This window comes from Harpegnathos saltator, unplaced genomic scaffold (assembly GCF_003227715.2).
Source record: "Harpegnathos saltator strain DR-91 unplaced genomic scaffold, Hsal_v8.6 scaffold160, whole genome shotgun sequence".
In the NCBI taxonomy this organism is placed as follows: domain Eukaryota; kingdom Metazoa; phylum Arthropoda; class Insecta; order Hymenoptera; family Formicidae; genus Harpegnathos; species Harpegnathos saltator.
In genome coordinates, this window is record NW_020229940.1 from 1,191,160 (window position 1) to 1,206,582 (window position 15,423).

A 15,423-nucleotide genomic window follows, 5' to 3' on the forward strand; every position below is an offset into this window, starting at 1 on the left:
TCACGATCGATTGTTCTCTTTACGATCGAAAAATAATCGACTGTGATTGGTTAATTTGCCTACTGCATACTACTACAATCTCATTGTAGAATGACCTTTACTGTTCACGCTTAAGCCAGCGGCACACGGTGTTTGTTTTCGTGCTGGATTGCTTGCTGGATGAAAATATTGCGTTGTGATTGGTACATTTCCGAGGATGGATGGAAATGCACCAATCAGAACGCAGTATTTTCATCCAGCAAGCAATCCAGCACGAAAACAAGCACCGTGTGCCGCTGGCTTTAATTTAGGGTTTACATCCAACCGTTGTGTTTTCTGAACGCGATCATACGATCAGTAGAAATGGCGCATTGATACTTTCAAACTTGGCAACGCTGCATTGAGTAAGTACAGTATAGCACAGTTTTCTGGGTGGATCTTGTAACACGTAGCATCACGTTAGTTAATGTGGTGGAGTATGATAAAGTTTTATCACATCTAATATCTTAGCGAGATAGAAAAAGTTGAAGTTATATTGTATTATATATTATATATCACAAACTTGAAAACACTAAGTACATTCTGTAAGTTTTATTAAATCGTATGTCTAAAGCATGTTCATAGAATTCAGGTGTTTCTAACAGTTTCTAACAGTCGTTTGATAAGTTGCAATAAATTTTTGTCAATTCATAATCTTTATCCGATTATTTCTAAATTTGTTTCTAAGTCTGCGTGTAAAAAAATAATAGATAATTTTTTTTAAATTCATATGACTTTTTCAAAGCAACACACAAATTACTGTATAAAACCTTTTTATATATATAAAACAAGATTATGTCAGTGTACTAAAGAAATAATAATTAATATTTATACATGAATTATAACACATTGTGAATAAGTACATATTAATATGTTTTATTACAAATGATATATTAATACTGATATTGCTTAAATTCACATATTCATATTTCAATTATTATTTTCTGCTTTCCAAAATCTGTATTATTGTAATTACATATATAAAAATCTTTGTCTTTTCATATCATAACATTAGATTAATAATTTTTGAAATTTTTACTAATTTTTTCATATATTTTCCTAAATAACTGTTCTTTGAAATTTACAGGTAGATTATACACTATTTCATCATGGTTAACATTAATACGAGAGTATTCTTTGACATCGAAGTTGGTGGGCTGCCTATGGGGAGAATAATCTTTGAACTTTTTTCTGATATTTGTCCTATAACATGTGAAAATTTTCGTGCTTTATGCACTGGAGAAAAAGGACTTGGAAAAACAACAGGCAAACCATTGTATTATCAAGGCATCGTTTTCCATAGAGTTGTAAAAGATTTTATGATTCAAGGTGGAGATTTCTCAGTAGGCAATGGAACAGGTGGCGAGTCAATTTACAATGGTATATTTGCAGGTAAATATATAAAGTTCTAATACAAAGTTTTGTATAAACTTAATAAAAATTTGATCCAATATTATAATATTGCTTATCGTTCATGTTTGAGATGTTTTTGCAGATGAAAATTTTATTGTAAAACATGATAAACCATTCTTATTGTCAATGGCAAATCGTGGCAGAGATACTAATGGTTCGCAATTCTTTATGTAAGTACTAATTATCTTCAAGTAATATATAAGAATATTGTTTTATTAAAATATATATATTATATTTCTTCCATTCATGCTTTTATGATTTGTATTTAATCTATATCATCTAACCATATATTTTAAAACTCATCAAGTATTTAAATATTACATATTTTGCTACATATATAAATTGACACATAATAATGTTACATATTTTCAATGTTATTATATAACATCTGCTTATATATGTAGTAAAACTTTACAGGCATGAGATGTTACAACATGGTTATTACACATTTATTACTGTTTTTATTATAATTATAATATATACAAAGAAACTGTTTTAGAAAGAAGTTTTTTTGAAACTTTCCACCTATTAATAATTAGGTATCTTATATATAAGAAATAGAATATATAAATGATAAAAAAACAAAGCTCGAACATAATAACAATAATAACAGCATTCTCCTAATCCAGAATTAGTAGATATAAATGCGTGGTAAAAGCCAGCGAACTTCAATTCAACATGAACATACAGTTTTGTTCCCACAATAGTTATGCAGGCAGACTCGCGGAGAGTATTGAAAAATATATAAATAAGAATAATTCTGGAGGAATGAATAACTTAGCGATGTTTCTGTGTAGTCGTGAGGGAAGGGTCTGCACACCACTACTGCAACACAATGACCAATGAAAGCTGGCTCTTTCTGTTCATCTCTCATCCCGTTAATAATATTTTGTTGTTGTAGTACAACACAACCAGCGCCTCACCTCGACAAGTAAGTACACTTAAAAATTTTATATACAGGTTGTCCCATTTTAAATTCCCCAGGCAAATATCTCGAAAAATATGAAAGATACAGAAAAATATTTCAGACAAAAATTGTATGGTTTCAAGGGGGACATAAAACAACTATATCAATTTGTCTACAGATAACGCCACTTTCGAGATATTAACTGATCATTACGTTTCTTAAATGGAAACCCCAATTTCTTATTACATCATCTTTTTCTATCAATAATTTGAATAATTTTTATCTTAAACATTTTTTTATTTACTTAATATCTTTTGAGATATTTAAGGAAAACTGTAACTTTCAATATTTAACTTACGATGTCTCGCTAACCATTTGTCGGAAGAAAAAATAATATTAGACTTTTTTACTCTATTTGATCTCAAGAATATATTGTTACAATAGTGCCCTAACTTTTGTTAACCTATCGACTTTTGGAAATTTCAAAATCCAATTAACAAAAATCAGGATGCTATCGTAACAATATATTCATGAGACTAAATAGAGTAAAAAAGTTTAGTACCATTTTTTCTTTCGACAATAAGTTAGCGAGATATCGTAAGTTAAATATTGAAAAAGTTACCAAGTTTTCCCTAAATATCTCAAAAAATATTAGGCAAATAATAAAATGTTTGAGACAAAAATTGTTCAAATTAATTGATAGAAAAAGGTGATATAATAAAAAATTGGGATTTCCATTTAAGAAAAGTAATGATCAGTGAATATGTCGAAAGTAGTATTATCTGTAGACAAACTGATATAGTTGTTTTATGTTCCCTTTAAAAATATGCAACTTTTGTCTGAAATATTTTTCGAAATCTTACATATTTTTTGAGATATTTGCCTGGGATTTAAAATGGGACACCCTGTATACATTAATGTATTTTGCAGTATTAGTGATACAGTTTGAATTTTACTTGCTCAAAAGTATGTTATTCTGTATATGCAAATATTTTATTTTCAGTGTCCATGTGGTTTTTGGAGAAGTAGTATCTGGGCAAGAAGTCGTTACACACATCGAAGGACTTCCAGTGGATCGTATGTCACGTCCATTACAAGATGCTAAGGTTGTAAACTGTGGAGAATTAATCCTGAAGATAAAAAATAAAGGTAATACTATTTTTTATTGTATTTATTTATATTTATATTTATATTTCAATTATATTCAATTATATTATTTTTATTCTTATTATATATATATATATATATGTGTTTCTTTTATTCATATATATACATATATGTTATACTTATATCCTATATTATTTACATATATACAACATAATTAAGCACTGTATCATATGTATTTACAGTAAAGAAACGTGAAATAAAACAGAGCAGTTCATCGGATTCGGAATCTGATTCTTATGTCGATAAGGTAAAGAAAAAGAAGAAAAATAAGAAGAGGTATGTAAAAGCAGATAATAAGTATAATTGAACTTATAGATTCTGTATAATTTACAGACTAATCATTACTCATCTAATTATATCATATTGTATAAATTATATCGTCGTTACAAATTATATCATGTTATAGTTAAATATTAATTAATTATTAATAGTATAATGATGATTTGCGATTGTTTTAGTAAAAAGAGGACAAAGCCAGAAGATGGTGAAATTCGAGACTCTAATGAAGAAGAAGATAATGGACAACCTCATCCATTAGTATCAGTCACCAAAATTGACCCAGATGAAATACCAGAAGTACCAGCGAATAAATTTTTATATAGAGCGGGACCTACCAATAATGCAAACCAAAAAGAATTTAGACAGCATTACGGTAGAGATCGTATACGGTCTCATAGAAAGGCTGGTCGTATTTTTAAAGGGAGAGGAATATTTGTAAGTTGCTCGCGCGTATAGTTATGATATCCGATTATGTCTACGCAGCACATTAGATACGTATATCTAAACATCTCTCTTTTCTCCATTATCTTTATTTATTTATTATAGAACATTTTATATTTATTATAAAAGATTTAAAAAATAAGGAATATATTGAATAAATTAGAATAAAATTTCAGCGATATCACACGCCCTCTCGAAGTCGTTCCAGAAGTGTAACACCACCTCATTGGAAGCAAGCTCAGAATCGTACTATTAAACTACATGAATTTCAAGTATTACATATTAGACTTATATTATATACACTATATAATATGTATTAACAATATATATATCAAAAGTTCAGGATATATATTGACTTTATGTACATACGCGCGCGCACATATACGCACACTGTAGTTAATATCTTTCAATATTACTTTAAATATTTCTAAATTTAATATATCATATTTAGTAATTTATTAAGATTGTTGAACAAATAGCACAAAATGATTTTTATTAATCATTTCAAATCATATACGAATACCTAAATGCAATGTACACAATTCAAAATGATAAGTTATTCATGACTTTGTGTACTATTTTTATGTAAAACAAGACGTATCGATGACATAAATTAGAAAAAATTTTTAGACAACATTACGGAAGAGATCATGTATGATCTTAGAAAAATCAGTTTACAGCTAAAATTTTCTGAAGTTTTTTATTTACAGAAAGAACATTATTTTCAAAATATTTATTTCAACTGATACTAAATACAGCTTACTTGCATATGTTAGCACAATCTAGGGTAGCACATAAAAATCTATAATATACAATTGTTATAACCTATTAGACCAGTGTGAATTTGCATTGCAGAAAATAGAGAAAGAGCGTATGAAGAAAGAAGAAGAGTTGAAACAACGTGAAACTGATAGAATTAGAAGATTTGGAGAAAATCCCGAAGAGGACAATCAACTTCCGAATAATCTAGATAATATATGCACAACGGAGTTAATGGAGAATAAAGAAAACGATCAAACGGACAAGGCAGTGACTATAAATAAAATATTACAACAACAAGGCGATATTATGAAGAGAAATGCAGAGGGAAATAATATTATTACGCAGAATAAAGAAGAGATTAAATATAATAAGAGTGAAAAATCGGTGAGGCGTGGTGTTAATCGATCTTACAGCGATAGAAGCTCCCGACGTAACTCACAAGACAACAGAAGACGCAGACATTCTCGATCGAAAGATCGCAGACGATCTAAAGAAAGAGACTATGATCGCAGGGGGAATCGTGATAGGAGAAATCGGAGAAATTATTCTCCTCGCAGGCGAGATTTTCATAGAATCAATAAGACCGAAAAGGATCATTATAAGTACTACGATAAACGCAACGATCATAGACGTTCAAATAATTCGAATTCTTATCAGGATAACGATTTTAATTCTCGCTATGACAAGAACAAATACAAAAGAAATGATAATAACGTACCGGATACAATGAATCAACCGAAATTTAAACGTCGTTCGCGTTCAAGCACTTCCAGTAGCCAGCACTCCAAAGATTAATCTCTGTCGCTTCATGTCCTCCCGTTCCCCGCTTTTTATTGAGCACGAGAAATTCTGTATACTATCGATAAAGTCACTTATATTACTAGTTTGCAGATTGATAATACTATAAAGTGGTATATATATAGACCGATTCCCTTTTGATCACTTATTCATGTCTAGTGTGCATTTTTCATCATTGAAATTTACAATAAGATCGATCTACATATAATCTTATAAAAAAGTATCTATATTTCGAATCTTCTCTACCTCTTATACTAAGCTAAAGCTATTCTTGTTGGATTATATTGTGTTTAAGAGAAAAATCTTAAGAATTTTTCTGTATAGATAAAATGTTTCTTAAGAGATTTCTGATATATCAAGGTCTTTTTTAAAATCAGATTTTGAATTTTTGTTGTACTTCTAAATTATAGAAAAAATTTATAAGAATACATTCAGTTAATTATTCAAACAACATTACACTTTATGTAAAATTTTATATGCAAATCTCTTGTATTAATGTATTATGTATAATTGTAATAAATTGTCCTCTCTTATTCATACAATTGCTATGAGTTTACTGTTCCGTTAACAAAATATTTCCTTCATATCTGATAATATAAATCTATTAATATATATAGGGTGATTTAGACCACCCGTATAGCCCTTTTATTTCGGAAATAGAACATTTTAAAGAAAAATGTTTCTGACAAAAGTTATATGGCTGCAAGGGTGACGTAAGATGGTATCATTGGTTTGACCTTAAAGAATTACTATTTCTCATTACATATTCTTGTAGCTTATCTCGAGAGTTTTCCAAAACACTATAACAAAATATTTTTTCATTGAGTACTTTTCGAGTTATGAGGCTCCAAAGCAGTACTTTGCAGTATTTTGACATAAAGTACAAAATATGTTGTACGTTGTTATAGGGTCAAATAAATAGGTATTATTTTAAGGTCAACTTACCTTTTCACTCAAATCTCTGTAGTTATGCATGTTTAAAAAAATTCGGATCATCTTACTTTTAGCGCTATCCAAGAAGAACGATGTGGACGTAGTAGAATTCTGTTCCCTTTGGGATGTAGGTTTAATATGAATAATCCCCTTGCCTCTCAAGTGTGTGCGTGCGTATGCGTGTGTGTATGTGTCTGTACTTAAGTAAGGTAGTGTTCAAAGTGAGCACCAATCTTTTCAATGCAAACGTCTACTCTGTTTTGAAAAGAATTGGTTACTCGAAGAATTTCATTGCTACTTAAAGATTGAATTGCTTCTGTTATTCTGGTAATCATGTCATTCCTTGTAGTTGGACGATTACGGTATAAGTACTGTCTTTTACCCTTCCCCATAAATAATAATCCAGGACAGTAAAATCCGGTGATCGAGGTGGAAAATCGATTGACCCATATTTGCCTATCCGCGTATAGGGAAAAATATTATTATATTATTATTATTACATATTATTATCTCGATGCACGAACCACTACAGCTCTCTTTCAGCAGTTGACGTACCTTGTATTTACAACTATCGCCGCTACGTGGCGCCCGACGGCATTGGCATACTCGGAGTTGAATTAACGACTCGGAGAGGATAAAATGCGAACGTAGCAGTTGGAAAGCATCGCTTCTCGGCTCTCTGAGCTAAGATCAAAGTGTAGTATCTGTTCTTATCAGCTTAATATCTGATACAATCCCCAAAGGGGATTCAGAATATTAAACTGATTTTTGGGACCGGGAGGGCGCCCGGAGCTTGCTCCGCCCCCTCCGCGGGTCGACTGTGCATTGCAGTGCCGTGCAGTCTGGCCCAACAAGCTATTTCAAGAACAATTCTATTTTTCTGGTTTCAAAAAACAGTTTACTCGGGTGCTTTTTATAAAAAAATCGCTACGTCGCGTACTTCTCGGCCTATCTTTGGGTACTTCAAAATCCCGAGTAACTCCGTTGTCCAGGGCTCGCGCGCGTTGCCTCCCGTCGACCGCATGTATAGGAAGAAAACTTGATCTTTGTTCAGGGAAGGCGATTGCCTCGTGCGATTCCGCGTCTGAAATTAATTGTGATAATTACTGTGATTATTAGTGTAAAGTGCCTCTGGGATATACTTACTGATTATATTTACCTGTTGCGCTGATATCCTGGAGGCGAGGAGCGGCGAATATACTGGTTCTGTCGACGGATGTCTGTGGATGGCTGTAAAGGCAGGAAAAATTAATAAAACTTTGTTAACGCTGCGTTGAAATCCGACCGGCGTGCAGTGGAGCTGTAGAATAAATCTGAGAGAAAGTAGCGAAAATTTTCTAAGTCCAGTGACGGGCGGCGTGTCGCTTTCGCACATTGCCCCACTAATAGCCCGTCACTGGCAATAAAATATTAATTATTAATTGTCGTATAGTGTTGGCGAGGCCTGTGGCGGGCACATATACACATTTAATTACATCTTTTATTAATAAAAAGTCCCGCCACAGGCGTTATAAAATACAAAGAGAAGCGGCCGCGCGCCGAGCATAAGTCCCGTGACAGGTGCAACGCTTATATCTCAGTAATTAAGCACATTATCACAGCGTACCTGTCACGGGCAGATAAAACACACTCCACTGCACACGAAACATAGGTCCCGCGGCGGTACCACGGTCGTTCTCTACTTTTTTTTTTTTTTTTTTCGACGTTGCAAACCGCCCGCCGCGGGCCGCCGGTCGGACCTGCCGAGCGCCGTCAGAGGGCCGCTTCTCACACGCGGAATCGACACGCGGGCGAATAATTCATTTTTATTAATTCCGAGTGTGTATGTCGTGTTACTGACTGCCGGAGGTCAGCTTGTGCACGTCCGTCTTCGCTGCCACCGTCGGCGCGCGCTCGCCCGTCGCGCGCGTTTTGTCGCGTCCGCCGCTCGGCCGCGGGGTCGCGAATCGGGACGGGACTTGGCGTCCCGAGTGACGCGTGCCCTCCACTACGCGGAACACCGGTCACTGAGCGCGGCATTGCACCACACGCTGCACCGGGGCCGTTGCGAAGCGGACGAGAGGTGCTCGCTGACGGGCGCCGGCCGTCCCGCGCCGTGACCTTCGCACGCTTGTTTCTCGCCCGGTCGTTCGTGGAACATCACCGCAGGCGGACACTCGGTTAAGGCGAAACCTCCTCCGCGAGGTTCATCGGTCGCGGACGCTCCGCGGCGTTGGGCCGATCGGTGGAGGCGTAGCATACGAGAGCCGTCTCGGTGCCCGCGACCGACGGGGCGAGAAGCTTGTCAAAGCAATTTCTCGCTCTCCGGGTCGCGAACAGAAGCGGCACTCGAGTTGCGGGCGAAGCAACCGTTTCTCCACGTCGTGCATCGGTCGATTGTCGCGGATTGCATTCTCACTCCGCACACTCGTCGATTCACTTCCGGACAGGGTAACCTGTTCGCGGTGCTTCGGGAAGCACGAGCCTAGGCAAAAGGCGTGGGAATCTTACGTCGACGGGCTGAGTCTGGCTAAACACCAGAAGAAATGCCACTCCGACGACACCGTCACCTACAGGTGCTCGGCTTGCGGCTTCTTGGAGACCGGTGGGTAGTTCCTTGAAGTACCTTGAAGTTCGTAAAAAAGCACTACGAGAGCCTGCACGTGACAGGGTCGCCGGCGGTGGTATCTCCGGGGTCGGCCCGTCGGCGTACTCCGCGTCTTACACCGACACTATCACCATCGTCGTCATCGCGGGCGAGCGCGGCGTTGGTGGCGTCAACGTCGCGGGCCGGGAGAACGGCGGCGACGCGTGGGGAGCCGCCGTTCGCCTCGGATGATGCGCGCCGCGCGACGCGGAGTGCGGCAACGCGCAGACAGCCATCCACGAAGGGCACGGCTGCGAGGACGCAGCGCGCGACGCCGTCACCGTCGGCACACACACGCACCACCACACGCATCATAAGAGCATGCACTGCATCGAGGTCGTCGGCAGCGGCAACACCATCGCCACACACAACACCGCCACCACGTGCACAGCCGACGGCCGTCGTGCTGCTGTCGTCGTCGTCGGAGGAGGATGCACCGAACCACTACACATACGAGCGCGTACACCAACCACATACGCGAAGGCCGTCGCGGCGACACCGCGGGCGCGGATAATGTCGACGAGGACATCTTCGTCGGCGGAAGCCCGCGGTGCACATGCGACGACCATTTTGGAGCAGCTGGTGCGGCCGGCCATGACATATGCGAACGCTAGACGCGAAGTCACTAGCGCGGCCGAAGCCTCGCCGCCATTGGCCGCCGCGTTTGAGGATGAGGGCGCCACCTCCCGGATCGGTAAGCTGCGTGAGTGTTTATATTAGTATGCAATTATCATCAGTTCATGACTGAAGTATGACGTCAAAGTGATATAGCATTTTGACGTCAATTAGAAGTCATGTAAATGACCGTATATAAATTGATCATTATCACATATGCTTTCGCTCGGTCGCCGCTCTCAGGTTTCTCTCTGAACTGAGCCGGCTATGAGTGCGTGCGTGGTGGGGGAAATCAGAAAAGAGTCGTGGACATTGACATCGTAGTTCATGTGCACGGTTGTATAGAAAGCGCCTCACACTGGGCTCGGCTAAAAGCGGCTCGTGACCTCTCCTTCTTCTTTCTGCCCATGGCATCTCTCCTTTTTCTTCTCTCTGGTAATACCAGGATGGCCAACCTGGCCGGGCAAGCCTGTCCGGTCGAGGCGCCGTGACCCTCTTTCCCGTAAAATGTTGAGTGAACACGGCACTAGGGCGTGAGGCTCGTGTCAGAACCCTAGGACCGGGATGCCGGAGAGGGAAGGCAGGCGCAGTTCTCCCGGCTCGCCACTTCAGCCCGCTTGGATGCAACCGGGGGGAGGGGGGTGGAAGTTTAGCCGGTAAGGGTCTGGCATAATCCTCATCCATCCCCAAAGGGGCAGAGGTATCCATGAGGATTTTCCCTCGTGACCAAAAAAAAAGTAGCGATAGCAATAATCATTAAGTAATTATAGACAGATAATAGATAATATATGTATTAGTAATTATATAAGTTATATAATAAAATAATTTTTATGATAACCGACACGGTTCCTCGTATTAACAATTGTACTGTTTCAGGCACGCATCTTTTTTGTTACAGCCCTGTGCAAAGCGTACGCCAGAAAGAGATAAATAGAGCTCTCTCTCTTCTTTTACACCTTCCTTGGTCGTGCATGATACTCCATTTTTGCCTTCATTGACACCAAAGATTCTGACAAGGAATTGCGCTACTGTATATACTGTACTCTTACTTCATAGTCTAAACTTTCCAATAATATATAGCCATTCGCGATTATCACTTCGTGCACTTCCCTCATCAGATTTCTCTCTAATAGCACTTCGTGTGTACATGATGGTACGCGGATTAGCTTAAACCGGCCCATGATATCTTTCTCTCTATTGGAAACAGCAAGTATCATTTTTTGGCGAGATGCAAATCGACCTTGTTGCGATCAAACTAGTCCTCTGGTTTGATTTTTCGCGATAATTACGTTATTCAGTTTTATAAAAGAACACTGGTTAATTCAAAATATATAGACTATGGAGTCTGCAATTGGGCATCTCGAACAAAGCGTGAGTATTATTTCATATATGCTACATATTTCCGTAGAAAATTACTCGCGAATTTAGTCGTGACACAAACACTACTGTTGTTTGATATAAATTAAATATTTGATATTTAATAATTGATAAATTGTCACTCGTGTGTAAAATTTGTTGTTTTTACTACGCTTTAGGTTCAGAAAGCTGACGGAAAATTAGATATGATTGCCTGGCAAATTGACGCTTTTGAGAAAGCTTTCGAGGACCCAGAAAACGAGGTAAGATTCCGTATTTACATTACATAATAATAGTTATGATTATACTATATTGAGTGAATATTCTTTTTAGCTGTACTTAATTCAGAATTAATAATAGTTGGTGCTTTAAAGTTTTATAAATTGAAAGTTACATGTGATCTTAATATTAAAATATTAAAGTTTTGATAGTGTTTGAATTATAGGAGATGGAAATTGAAAATTTCATATATTTTAGATTTCATATGCTAAATAAAATGCTAAGTAAAATATGCTAAATGTACTTTGATTCAATTAGTTTTAATTTAACCATTAGTTTAAAAAATGTTTAATGTCAGATATAAAATATTTATAATATGTATAATGCAAGTATATTTTTTTAAACTTCCAATTGGTTTAAATATCTAGCTTAAAGGTTGTTTGCCAAAAATGTAAAATATTTTCATACTGTCTAAAATATGTTGTAAGATATCTTTTTGTAATATGAAAATATGTATTTATTCAACCTTGATTAATATTTATTTTTATAATAATTCTTAATGTAGTCTGTCTTTCAAAATATATAGTATAAATGAGAAAAGAAAGAAATATAAATAAAATATCAAAATATATGCAAAAAATACAACTAAAAAGAATAAATTTGTTGTGTTGTGTAGTTTTTTGTGATAATGTGTCGGATACAGCAATGTTACATGGCGTTCATGAGACTTCCTGCTTAAAACCAGGACTATATCAGTTACTTTTGGCATTAGATGTATTATGAGCAATGTCATATTTGAGAACTTCTTTTATGTGCACTTTATTGTCTATGACATTTCTATATTTTCAATTATCAAACCGCTTTTTATTTTATGCTTCCAACAGATATCTGTGCTTCGCCTATTACATTCTGTCCTTCAAGTAACGAAAGATTATCAGAATCTCCGTCAAGAAATTTTGGAGGTTCAACAGTTACAAAAACAGCTTTCTGACTCACTTAAAGCTCAGCTTACACAGGTGCACGGACATTTTAATTTATTGCGCAATAAGATCGTAGGACACAAATCACCACAGTTGAAGTAAAAGATTTTATCATCTATTTTCCAGAAAGTCATCCATTGTTTCAATAAAATATATGAAAAATTCATGCATAATTTTTGTGATGCAAATTAAAGCTTGATTATAGCCAGAATTATGTTTATTACATTTATAACAAAAAGTTTAGTAAACTGCAACAAATAGTATAGTTGATAACAAAGAAAGAATGAAAGACAAATAAGAAACAAATGCATGGTATATTTTAACATTTTCTTCTGAAAATTTTAATAAAGCTTAATATTGTTTCCGAACATCTAGATCTTTTTAAAATAGAATGTAATCAACAGTTATTATTGATGGATAACTTATTTGACTTATGCCATAAACATGACAATGGGGCCAATTTATGCGCTGGTATATGGAAAGAATTGGATTGCTTTCAGATTTAAAAAAATGCTGTATATAGCTCTTATTATTTGTCACTATTCACTATTTCAAATATATTGATAGATTGCAAACAACATATGTAATAATATTATAACTAATTTTTAAGTAGAATTAAGATTCCAATATTACATTAATTCAATAGTTAGTTCTTAACACACACATATACACATATATATATTATCCTATTGTTAAAAAAGTTATCTATATACATTCTTCTTATATCATTTTGTGGACAATTGAAGATTTCATTCCTTGTATCAATCGATTCGCTTTCTAAGGCACTCAAATTAGGACAAGCTTAGCATGAAATCTTTGTGTATATTTATAACTAGTTTAAGTTAGATATTTATGCTTTTATGACATCGATATTTCGGGAATAATAAGTTTAATATTTTAAAAATCTTAAGTGATATATATGATATTAAAGTATCATGTGATGCGCGCGAACGCGTTTCTTTCTTTCTACATTATATAATATCACTAATAATGTCTACATTATGTATCTACATATTTAGTTAACATAACATGCAACATAGACACGGTTTTTCAAGCTATATACGCGATTAGATAGGTAAAGTTTATTGAGAAAGTGTTTTAGATAAAAATTGTATAATTCATAAGCCATAAGATACTAATATTATTGTGTTATATCGAAATATTTTTTTAAAAACTTTTTCAATACAAATTAATTCTTTTAATTATTTTATGTACAAAAGTATGGAAATAGAATCACATTGCACATATAAAATAAGAAATACTTCCTGAAATATTTTATATTTTATTCTGATACACTACGATATATAAAATATTTCATCAAATATTCCTTTTTTTATCATCTCATTTTAATATATTAGGTGAGCAAAAAAGTTCTGGGCTTTAGATTTCATACATCGAAACCACAATTTAAATTTTACTTATTCTCCCGCTGTTTTGCGGTCTTAAAGCGTTGACATTTAGCCTTTTAAAATGTCATGCGGTTTGGCGTTTGATGCACATAATTTAAAAAATCAGTAGTGTTCATTATGACAATAACGAAACCCAGTGAGAAATGATTCGTCGATCGATGTTGAAACGATGTCGAATCGATATCGAAATCGTCAAATCGATGTCGATTCGACCTCGTTTCGACATCAATCGACGAATCATTTCTCACTGGGAAGAGCATATTTGATTTTCTATTTACTTCATATTTCATCTGTAGAAAAATGCTGCTAAAGCCACTGAAATGATTTGTGTTGCATATGGTGAGAACGCTGTAAGTCATTATACGTGTAAAAGTATCCAAAATTTCGCCAAATAGATTTCAGTCTTGCAGATAAACTGCGTGCTGGACGTCCTCAAAAGATTTAAACGGACGAACTGCAAGCATTGCTGGATATAAACTCTGTACAAACTGAAAAGGAGCTTGTAGAGCAGCTTAGTGTTACGCGGCAAGCCATTTCCGTATGTTTACATACAATGGGAAAGATTCAGAAGGAAAGCAAATGGGTTCCGCATAAACTGTCCGATGACAACAAAAATCGACGCTGTGACACCGCACTCATTTTGCTTTCAAAGTTCCGGAAAAAGGACTTTTTGCACAAAATCATTACAGGTGATGAAAAGTGGATTTTTTATGATAACTCCAAGCGCAAAAAATCATGGATTGACCTTGGTCAACCTTCGATATCGACTAAAGCCCAATATTCACGCTAAGGTTTTGTCCTGCGTTTGGCAGGATTAGAAAGGCGGTGTTGTATTATGAGATATTAAAGCCAGTATAGTGGGACTTTTGTACCAAAAAGTTGGCCAAAATTATTGTTTGACGAATTTCGGTTTAAAACGTGCTATTAATTATATGTATGATCATTATAAAGATTTCGTATAAGTTTTTCATGAAATAAAGTGCAAATATATATGTGAAAATATTTGAATAATTAAGAAAGCATAATATTCCACATCAATAAGTATTCAACTAGATAAACTTCAAATTCATCTAATGAATGTATTCCATCCAAGAAACGTAACAGGGATACACCTTGAAGTATAATTAAAATTTTCGAGTTTGACATCGAGAATGCAAAAAGATACATTATTGAATGCTATTTTCAAAATCGTATATTTACGTGAATAACAATTCAATTGTAATAAATATAGTCTAAAACGTTTCTTCATACCTTCCTCGAAACAATCCATAACGAAAAATTTCGCGCTGCCACTTCTAAGAACTTTAAAATTCTGATTGAAGATCGTATATTATAAAGTGCTGAAAATTGATACGTGCAATACGAATGATGTCCAAATTCCGACTAACCGACCACTTCATGTTACCACAGATGAACAAAAGCATAGCGGCCTATTATTCCGCAGATATTCAACTGTCTAGTCACTCATGTAGAACAGGAATGATTTTAAGAAAATTGAGT

At 35.6% G+C, this 15,423-nt stretch overlaps 2 protein-coding genes and 1 non-coding gene across 8 annotated transcripts; all 3 read left to right on the forward strand.

The window, feature by feature from the left end:
- The first annotated feature begins 255 nt into the window (after positions 1-255).
- On the forward strand, positions 256-6,096 carry Moca-cyp (nuclear cyclophilin protein Moca-cyp). Of its 3 annotated transcripts, none has more exons than XM_011145603.3 (9): positions 256-383; positions 1,106-1,410; positions 1,514-1,601; positions 2,333-2,362; positions 3,342-3,487; positions 3,688-3,781; positions 3,964-4,219; positions 4,402-4,497; positions 5,081-6,096. In XM_011145603.3, the coding sequence occupies exons 2-9, from the start codon at positions 1,128-1,130 to the stop codon at positions 5,780-5,782; spliced, it is 1,695 nt and encodes a 564-aa protein (XP_011143905.1). In that variant the 5' UTR covers positions 256-383; positions 1,106-1,127; the 3' UTR covers positions 5,783-6,096. The 3 variants fall into 3 exon arrangements, with proteins under 3 accessions (XP_011143905.1, XP_011143904.1, XP_011143906.1); XM_011145602.3 differs by lacking the exon at positions 256-383 and adding an exon at positions 414-563; XM_011145604.3 differs by lacking the exons at positions 256-383; positions 1,106-1,410 and having other exon boundaries at positions 2,229-2,362.
- Positions 6,097-7,381: 1,285 nt separating this feature from the next.
- LOC112588138 (U2 spliceosomal RNA) lies at positions 7,382-7,574 on the forward strand. The gene has a single exon (XR_003112590.1). It is a non-coding gene; the product is annotated as a U2 spliceosomal RNA (small nuclear RNA).
- A 2,047-nt stretch (positions 7,575-9,621) lies between these two features.
- Positions 9,622-13,438, forward strand: LOC105185818 (uncharacterized). 4 transcript variants are annotated; one of them, XM_011145605.3, is made up of 4 exons: positions 10,269-10,615; positions 10,836-11,330; positions 11,495-11,578; positions 12,419-13,438. In XM_011145605.3, the coding sequence occupies exons 2-4, from the start codon at positions 11,298-11,300 to the stop codon at positions 12,614-12,616; spliced, it is 315 nt and encodes a 104-aa protein (XP_011143907.1). In that variant the 5' UTR covers positions 10,269-10,615; positions 10,836-11,297; the 3' UTR covers positions 12,617-13,438. The 4 variants fall into 4 exon arrangements, 2 of the variants coding, with proteins under 2 accessions (XP_011143907.1, XP_019698204.1); XM_019842645.2 differs by lacking the exon at positions 10,269-10,615 and adding an exon at positions 10,628-10,719; XR_003112583.1 differs by lacking the exons at positions 10,269-10,615; positions 12,419-13,438 and adding an exon at positions 9,622-10,047 and having other exon boundaries at positions 10,858-11,330.
- The last annotated feature ends 1,985 nt before the right edge of the window (positions 13,439-15,423 follow it).

Coding starts and splice junctions, on each gene's coding strand:
- Moca-cyp (XM_011145603.3), top strand. CDS start 1,128: ATGGTTAACATTAATACGAGAGTATTCTTTGACATCGAAGTTGGTGGG. Junction 1,602..2,332: donor AATGGTTCGCAATTCTTTAT/GTAAGTACTAAT, acceptor TTGTTGTTGTAG/TACAACACAACCAGCGCCTC. Junction 2,363..3,341: donor CCAGCGCCTCACCTCGACAA/GTAAGTACACTT, acceptor TTTTATTTTCAG/TGTCCATGTGGTTTTTGGAG.
- LOC105185818 (XM_011145605.3), top strand. CDS start 11,298: ATGGAGTCTGCAATTGGGCATCTCGAACAAAGC. Junction 11,331..11,494: donor TTGGGCATCTCGAACAAAGC/GTGAGTATTATT, acceptor ACTACGCTTTAG/GTTCAGAAAGCTGACGGAAA. Junction 11,579..12,418: donor TCGAGGACCCAGAAAACGAG/GTAAGATTCCGT, acceptor TGCTTCCAACAG/ATATCTGTGCTTCGCCTATT.